Raw genomic sequence first — 8349 nt, 5'->3', positions numbered from 1 at the left:
GCGCACACGCCTTTGGGCGCTCCCGTGACTCGTCCCAGAGCGGGTCGGGTGTTCCAGAGGGAATTCCATGAGGGCAGCGCCCCCCATTCCAAGTGTCCGGTCCCGTCTTGTGCTGAAAGGCCAAAGATTTTGCAGGATCTCAAAATTCCTGAGGTTGGGAAAGATCTCCCAGAGCATCGAGTCCAAGCTGTGCCTGGTCTCCACCTGGACACCCAGACCAACATTCCGGGATCCCTCGGACACCTCCAGGGATCCCTCGGACACCTCCAGGGATGGCCACTCCAACCCTCCCTGGGCAGCCGCTCCCAAGGCCTGGCCTCCCTTTCCAGGAGGGATTTCCCCAAATATCCACCCTGAGCCTCCCCTGGCACAGCTCGAGGCCATTCCCTCTTGTGCTGGCCCCGTTCCCTGCGATCAGATCCCAAATCCCGCCTGGCTGCCCCCTCCTGTCAGGGAGTTGTGGGGATGGGGACTCTCCGGACCCCAGTGCTGGTGGCCTCTGCTCGAGCTGGGGTTGCCCTGTGGCACATCCGGGCTCCGACCTCGGCATGGACACAGCCCTGGGTGGGAAAACGGGAATCCTGCGCGCTGGGGACCCCCTGGAAAGGGGAGATGTAACCCTTGGGGTCATTTTCCCATTGGCCGTGGGATGGTTTTGGGGTCACTCTGGTGACCCGCTGGACAGAGGAGATGTGGGATCAGCGTCACATTGGCCACCGCGATGGCTTTGGGGGTCACTCAAAGTGGGGGAGGTGACCCCTGAGGTCAGTGTCCCATTGGCCATCAGGACGGCTTTGGGGGTCACTCTGGTGACCACTGCGAAGGGGAGAAGTGACCCCTGGGGTCAGCGTCCCATTGGCCATCAGGATGGCTTTGGGGGTCACTCTCGTGACCACTGCGAAGGGGAGAAATGACCCCTGGGGTCACTGTGGGGGCAGCCGCGGCTCCCGTAGGGCGTCATCGTGGTTTTGGGCGGTTAACTAAGAGAGAAACCGTTGGCGTCACCTCCGTCACGCGGCCGCTTCCCACTTCCCCCAAAAACCCCCTCGGACCTGGGTTTTGGGGTTCCGGGGAGTTCCGGCCTCGGGACTCCTTGGGGAGCAGCTGCCCAGCGAGGAGGGGTCCGTGGGGCTCCCACGCCCCGGTTTGGACGCGAATGTGGGGGGAACGCAGGGGCAGGAGATGGCGCCGGGGCCGGTGTTGAACCTTCTCTTCCTCCTCTTGCTGCGAGCTGCGGGGCTGGGTGAGGCGGCGCTTTGGGGTCGTGGCTCTGGGGACAGCGCGGGACCTCGGGGTGACCCGGCCTTGTCCCCACTCTCTCACCGGGTTCTTCCCACAGGGTGTCCCCCACCGGGTCCCTCCCCACGGGAGCCACCGCGCTGTGGGGGAAGGGCTGCTCTGGGTGAGGTCCCAAAAAGTGGAAGAGAGGGGGGGGAAAAAAAAATCGTCCCCGAGGAATTTGGGGTGGGAAAATTTGAAATCCTTGTGCTGCCCCTCTTAAATGTGAAGGCGGCCGGGAACAGAGGAGTTCTTTGAATTTGAGTTTTAATATTTGAGGCTTTTTTGCATTTTAAATGTGTCTGGAAGGAACCAAATTCCACACGGGACGAGACCTGGAAAAGGGGGAATGTGACCCAGCAACACCATCCTTGGTCATTTTTTTTGCAGCCTGGCCACAGGAAGCCCAACTCTCAAAAGTGACCGGAGCTGTCGGTGGGGTGGCATTTCTGAATTCCCACACCTCCCTAAACCCCTCCAAATACTCCCAAATCCACTGGCGCTGGAAAAACCAGGTGAAAATCGCCATCCAGAGGCGGGGGGAGAAGGCCGAGTACCCCCAGAGCCTCCTCAAGGAGCGGCTGGAGCTCTTCGAGAACTACACCCTGTCCTGGAGGGGTTGTCCAGGTGTCCCACGGGTGGACTGGGGATGTTGTGGTGTCCTGGAGGGGTTGTCCAGGTGTCCCACGGGTGGACTGGGGATGTTGTGGTGTCCTGGAGGGGTTGTCCAGGTGTCCCACGGGTGGCCTGGGGATGTTGTGGTGTCCTGGAGGGGTTGTCCAGGTGTCCCACGGGTGGACTGGGGATGTTGTGGTGTCCTGGAGGGGTTGTCCAGGTGTCCCACGGGTGGCCTGGGGATGTTGTGGTGTCCTGGAGGGGTTGTCCAGGTGTCCCACGGGTGGCGGGGGGAGTTTGTGGGTGCCTGGAGGGGTTGTCCAGGTGTCCCACGGGTGGACTGGGGATGTTGTGGTGTCCTGGAGGGGTTGTCCAGGTGTCCCACGGGTGGACTGGGGATGTTGTGGTGTCCTGGAGGGGTTGTCCAGGTGTCCCACGGGTGGACTGGGGATGTTGTGACGTCCTCAAGGGATTGTCCCTCAGGGGTTTTGGGGACCTTGGGATGTCCTGAGGGGGTTGTGCCAGCACCTCATGGGACCTTGTGGCATCATGGGAGGCTCGTCCCGGTGCCTCGCAGGTGGGTTGGGGACGAGGTGACATCCTGGGGGTTGTCCCAGAGCCTCATGGGGATGAGGTGACATCCTGGGGGTTGTCCCAGAGCCCCGTGGGGACCTTGTGACATCCTGGGTCCTCCTGCAGATCTGGTCCCCAAGCCCAAGGTCAGCGCCGTCACCAACGGTGACTCCCAGCGGTGCGACGCCATCCTCAACTGCTCCGTGGCCCTCAAAGAGGTCACCTACGAGTGGATCCCACCCCAAAAGCTCCCCATGAAGGGGGACCCTGTCCTGAGGGTCTCCTTCGACCCCAAGGTCGAAACCTACGTGTGCAAGGTCAGCAACCCGGTGTCCTCCAACAACGCCTCGCTGACCTACCGGCACCCCTGCAGCTGGACAGGTACGGCCACGGCCGCCCAGAGCTGCGGGGAGGGGTGGCCTTGCCTTTGGAATGTGCCTGGAGTGGCTTTGGGGGGCACCTGGGGACTTTCAAAGCGATTCCCAGAATTATTTGGGTTGGGGAAGAGCTCCCAGAGCATCGATCCAAGGTGGGGCAGATCCCACTTGGTCATCCAGAGGAATCTCCAGGGATCCCTCGGACACCTCCAGGGAGCCCTCGGACACCTCCAGGGATCCCTCGGACACCTCCAGGGATGGCCACTCCAAGCCTCCCTGGGCAGCCCCTCCCAAGGCCTGGCCGCCCTTTCCAGGAGGGATTTTCCCAAATATCCACCCTGAGCCTCCCCTGGCACAGCTCGAGGCCGTTCCCTCTTGTGCTGGCCCCGTTCCCTGCGATCAGATCCCAAATCCCCCCTGGAAGAGCCCCAAATTCCCCCTGGATCCCCCTTTTCTCTGGGAGGATTCTCCATTCCCTTCTCCTGCTGCTCCAGCCCCGTCCCCATCCCGGGATTTCCCAGCCCCAGCTCCTTCCCACCTCCAGCATCCACAAATCCCCAAATCCCTGAGGTTGAAGAAGAATTCCAAGGTCACCGAGTCCAGCCTGTGCCCGACCCCCAAACCAACGTCCAGAGACTCCTCGGACACCTCCAGCGATGGGAAACCCAACCCCTTCCACTGCCTGGCCGCCCTTTCCGGGAGGGATTTTCCCAAATATCCACCCTGAGCCTCCCCTGGCACAGCTCGAGGCCGTTCCCTCTTGTGCTGGCCCCATTCCCTGGGATCAGATCCCGACTCCCAAGGGGGATCCCAGGAGTTGTGGGACCCTTTTCCCTCTGCCCCGTGGGGCTGGGGAGGGGTTTGGGGACCATCCCAGAGCTCCTGGTCTCCCTGTGCCTCCAGGTGAATCCTCGTCTGTCACCTCCCGCCCCACTCCCGGCGCCCTGGTGGCCCTGGGACACCTCATCCTCCTCTTCCTCCTCCTCGCCATGGCCTGAGGACACTGCAGGTGACAGCTCCCGTCACCTCCTCGCCCGCCACCACGATGGGACCAACATCTGGATGAGGCTCCCAAATCCTCTGGATGCAGGAAACGGAATCACTGGAATCCATCAATTCGTGCTCAACCCGGAATTCCTCCTCCCCCCCATCCCAAAGCCTGCGGGGGGACCCAATCTGAGCCTTTCCCAGGGTTCCCTGGGATTTTGGGGGATCCTCCCTTTTTTGGGATGGTTTTCCCTTTCCAAGGGAGGGTTTGGGGTTGGTCTCTGCCTTCCCAAATGATTCTTTGCACATTAAATTTGATCCCCAGCACCTCATTTTTAGGATTTCCTGGATTTTTCCCTGCGATGGGACATCCCACGGCTCAGGGATCGGGGGGATGATGGAAAAAGCTCCAAGATGTTTTCCCCCAGCACCGTTTTTGGGGACAAAATTCCTTTCTTTGTCCCCCAGAGGAGGGTTCGGCTCCAAAGGGTGGGACATGGATCCAGCGGGGTGGGAAGAAATCTTGGGAATGACGGAGGTGATCCCTCGGCCTCCAAGAAAAATTGGGAACACTTCCAGCTCCACCAGCCCAGCCCAAAACAGGGGAAAATCGGGGGTTTCACCTCCCTAAATCCCAAAAAGCTCTACTTTAGGGGAAGTTTCCCCAGGCCGGAATCATCCAAGAGTCAAATTTCCAACCTTGGAAGATCCCAAGCGATTCCAACGCTGCCTAAGGAGCGGCTCGGGATCCTTCCTGCTCCCTGGATAAGGATTTTAACACCAAAGTTGAGTTTTCTGATGATTCAATATTTTTTGGGGGGGGTCTTGGTCCTTTCCCATATGGAGATTTCGAGTTTTTCTTCCACTTATAAAATCCAGGAGATCCAAGAAAACCGCTGGAAATTAACAAATATTGATCCAGGCGCTGAATCTCAGGCGATTTTCCAGCTGGAAAATTCCAGGCTGAGCCGATGGGGAAAAGAAAGGATTGGGGATCATTATTTCCACTTAAAAGAGGTTTTTTTTCCCCCCGGTCACTTTATGTTCCTTTTCCCACAAACTCTTCCCAAAAGGAATTTTTTCTGCACAGTTTCGCTGCTTCATTAATTTTTCCTTCCTGATGCCAGCCAAACCCAGGTGGGGAAAATTGGTTTTTTGGTTTTTTAAAAATTTTTTGGCTTTTCTGGACCATTTCGTGGTCAAAAATCTTCCTGGTGAGGCCTGAGGGAGCTGAGCTGGTGGAGAGATCCATGAAGAAATCCGTGGAGAGATCCATGGAGAAATCCATGGAGAAATCCTGCCTGGCCATGGGATTTCCAGGTGGGATTCCTGCCTCTAAAAACCCCCCCAAAACCCCCCCAAAATACCCCAAATACCCCCCAAAAATCCCCAAATCCCCCCAAACACGGCTTTGCCACCCCAAAATCCTTCCAAGCGCCCATTCCAGAAGTTTCCGGGAGGAACCACCACTGGTTTTCCCAGGTTTTCTCATCCTGCCCTTCCCCATCCTGTATTTTTCTGTAAACGTCTGATTTTTGGGAAATGACGGCTTTGGGTTTTTTACCTCATCAGGTGCTTTCTGAGCAGGGGGGAGGAGCCTCACAGGATGTTCCGGGTGGGTTTTTTTGGGTGGTTTAGGGTTTTTTTAGTATTCAAAAATCATTTCCCGGCAGCAAAACCTCTTGGAAAACTCCGAGCTGGGCTCGTCTGGGAAGCAGCGGGATGTGAGCTCATCCTGGGATTCCCTGGGGTTGGATTTGGGTTAAAATCCTGGAGTTTCCATCCCTGGAGGTGTCCAAGGAACAACTGGATGGTGACAAAGCGGGGTTCAGGCACGGCTTGGGTTCTTTGATCCCGGAGCTCTTCTCCAGCCTCAGGAATTCTGGAATTCCCTCTCCACACTTCGAAAATTGGGAAAAAGTGGCGAAATCCGGAGAAAGAAAAAGGCAAAAAAACTCAGATTTCGAAGCTCTTCCACTAAACCCAAGATTTTCCAGCAGCAGATCCACGACTGAATTTTCCCAGCTCATTCCCAGCCATCCAGGAAGGACCATCCCCATCCCCATCGGATCCCAAAATCACCCAAATTCACCGAGAACGAGCATCTGGCTTCTCCCAGGTGAGTTTTTGGGGACCTCCCATCCTCCTCCTCCTCGCTGCGGATCCCGCGGAGCTCCAAGCTGGGAGATTCCTGGGAAATTTGGGGTTTACCCACCCCTGGGGGGTGGGGCGGAGCAGCTTTTGGGGGGGAAGCAGCAGCTTTTGGGATGCTCCCGCACGGCCGAGAAGCTGCCCACGTCCTTTAGCGGGATCGCTTTGAAGCTTCCACCTCCCCGGAGCTGGAAAAATCCCGGAAATTCCTTCAAAACTGGATTTTTCCTCTTCTTTTCGGAGCTGTTTGAGGACCCTCCACAGGATGAGGCGACTCTGGCAGAAAAAGAAATCCATTTGCTGCTTCTTTCTGCAGCTCTGTGGGGCCGAGGCACAACCTCGCGCTTTGAATAATTTCCGACCGAAGGGAATAAAAGGCAAAGATTCGACTCATTCAGCTGCAGAACAACAGGAAATGAGAGGCCCAGGGCTGAAGATCCTCCTGTCACCACCTGGTTTGAGCCCCGGAGTGGTGGAGGCTCCGTGATCCCGGGATGGGCTCCGGCGCTTGGCTCCGGCTGCTCCTCGCCCTCGGAGCTCTTTGGGGTACGTCGGTTTTCCTCCTGGATTTTGGTTTTTTTTTTTTTTTTTTTTGGGGGGATTTTCCTGGATTTTGGGGGTTTTTGGTGGGCTCTGAAGGGGTTTAGGACTTTGGGGTGGAGGAGCTCCGGGTGGGATGTGAGGAGCATCCCTAAAACTCTCCGAGAAGGAGGAGGGGTAAAAAGTGATGGAAAAAATTCAGCTGGAAAAGTGAAGAATTTGGGCAAATTTTAGTGGGGTTTTAAGAGCCCTGAGGAACTAATTCCGTGCCAGAGGGATTTGGGGTCCTCCAGAGGAAGATTCCCGGTGGATTGGCTCAAATCCAAGGGCGGGGAGATGGTTCCCAAGGAATAAAATCACGGAATGGTTTGGGTTGGAATGACCTTGAGGATCATGGGACAAATCCATGAAAATGGGGTCAATCCTTGGTTTTGGGGGGGTCTGGAGAGCCAAAATTCCCTCCAGGCTTCCAGCTGAAATTCCAGGATCCACCAGTGGGAGATTCTTTCCCTTTTCCTTCTTCCTTCTTCCTTCTTCCTTCTTCCTTCTTCCTTCTTCCTTTTTCTTTTTCCCTTTTTCAGTTTTTTCCTTTTCCCTTTTTCCGTTTTTTCCTTTTTCCTTTCCTTTCCGGGGTGAAACTGATGGAAAAAACACTTTGGGAAAAGTGGGGGTGGCACAACGGGGACCCTTCCCTGCTCTTGGGAGCTCCTGCTTTGCCTCCTCCCCCTCCTCCTCCTCCTCCTCCTGCTCCTCCCACAGTTTCCTACAAAAACAAAAGTTGTTTGCCCAGAAACGAAGGAAAAATCTGAATCAAGGAAAATCTGAATCGAGGAAAATCCGAATCGAGGAAAATCTGAATCATTGCCTTGGAATAAAAACAACAAAGGCGTTTCTGGGGGGAAAATCCTCCCCCAGGAATCCGGGGGTGTGGGAGATGAAACCCCTCAAAAATGTTTTTCCGAAAAAACAACCTGGGACCACCTCAGCCAGGAGGAAAATGGGGGATTTATCCCCGAGCCCGCTCCCAGGTGGCCGCGCTTCCCGGAATTCCGGAATTCTTGAAGCTGGGAAAGAATTCCAAGGTCATAGAATCCAACCGGGTCACCCAGAGCAGCACCCAGGGGTCCCTCGGACACCTCCAACCCTCCCTGAGCCCCTTCCAAGGCCTGGCCGCCCTTTCCAGGAGGGAATTCCACCTGGAAAAATCCTTTTACCCCTCCTGCGGCTCCTGCGAGGAAAATCCCGCAGAAACTTGGGATTTTGAGGAGCTTGAGGGATGCAGGAGGGACCTGGAATTCTGTCCCCAGTTCTGGAAGAACCTGGAGCTGCTGGAGCGAGGCTGGGGGAGACGCCCTTGGATTTGGGATCTTTCCCCTTTGGATTTGGGGTCTCTCTCCCTTGGATTTGAGGTCTCTCCCTTGGATTTGGGGTCTCTCCCTTGGATTTGAGGTCTCTCCTTTGGGTTTGGGGTCTCTGCTTTGGATTTGGGGTCTCTTCTTTGGATCTGAGGTCTCTCCCTTGGATTTGGGGTCTCTCCCTTGGGTTTGGGGTCTCTCCCTTGGATCTGGGGATCCTGTGGATCACCAGAATGGATCCAGCATCATCCCTGCCTTGATCCCAGAGGATTTCCTCTGGATTGGGAGGGGGATGATCCCTGTGAGCCTCAACCCCTCTCCCTCCTCTCTTCCCAGGGATCGGAGCCAGGGAAAAGGTGCTGGGAACCTTGGGAAAGGCAACGCTCCTGCGGATCCCGCGCCAACTCCAGGAACACACCCTGGACTTCGGGGAAGCCTCCTGGAAAAGATCCACAGAGGAGCCGCAGAGGAAG

At 56.5% G+C, this 8349-nt stretch overlaps 2 protein-coding genes across 2 annotated transcripts in view; both read left to right on the top strand.

Moving 5' to 3' along the window:
• Positions 1-1006: 1006 nt before the first annotated feature.
• LOC108445939 lies at positions 1007-4162 on the top strand. Its single transcript, XM_017731146.1, has 4 exons — positions 1007-1243; positions 1669-1905; positions 2533-2847; positions 3747-4162. The coding sequence occupies exons 1-4, from the start codon at positions 1183-1185 to the stop codon at positions 3839-3841; spliced, it is 708 nt and encodes a 235-aa protein (XP_017586635.1). The 5' UTR covers positions 1007-1182; the 3' UTR covers positions 3842-4162.
• A 100-nt stretch (positions 4163-4262) lies between these two features.
• The window catches only part of SLAMF1 (signaling lymphocytic activation molecule family member 1), a gene marked incomplete at its 3' end in the record, with an annotated part of 18591 nt that continues 14504 nt past the window's right edge, over positions 4263-8349 (top strand). Inside the window, exons 1-3 of the mRNA XM_017731145.1 lie at positions 4263-5949; positions 6298-6527; positions 8213-8349. The exon at positions 8213-8349 is cut by the window's right edge and continues 178 nt beyond it. Coding sequence (XP_017586634.1) covers positions 6476-6527; positions 8213-8349 — 189 coding nt within the window. The remainder of the gene's footprint in view (positions 5950-6297; positions 6528-8212) is intronic.

Source organism: Corvus brachyrhynchos, unplaced genomic scaffold (assembly GCF_000691975.1).
Source record: "Corvus brachyrhynchos isolate BGI_N302 unplaced genomic scaffold, ASM69197v1 scaffold303, whole genome shotgun sequence".
NCBI classification, from domain to species: domain Eukaryota; kingdom Metazoa; phylum Chordata; class Aves; order Passeriformes; family Corvidae; genus Corvus; species Corvus brachyrhynchos.
This window is presented reverse-complemented; position numbering and strand designations above follow the sequence as displayed.

Bases quoted from the DNA above. Each gene is read 5' to 3' on its own strand.
- LOC108445939 (XM_017731146.1), top strand. From the start codon at position 1,183: ATGGCGCCGGGGCCGGTGTTGAACCTTCTCTTCCTCCTCTTGCTGCGA. The intron at 1,244-1,668 runs GTGAGGCGGCGC...TTTTTTTTGCAG, and splicing joins GCTGCGAGCTGCGGGGCTGG to CCTGGCCACAGGAAGCCCAA. The intron at 1,906-2,532 runs GTGTCCCACGGG...GGATGAGGTGAC, and splicing joins GTCCTGGAGGGGTTGTCCAG to ATCCTGGGGGTTGTCCCAGA.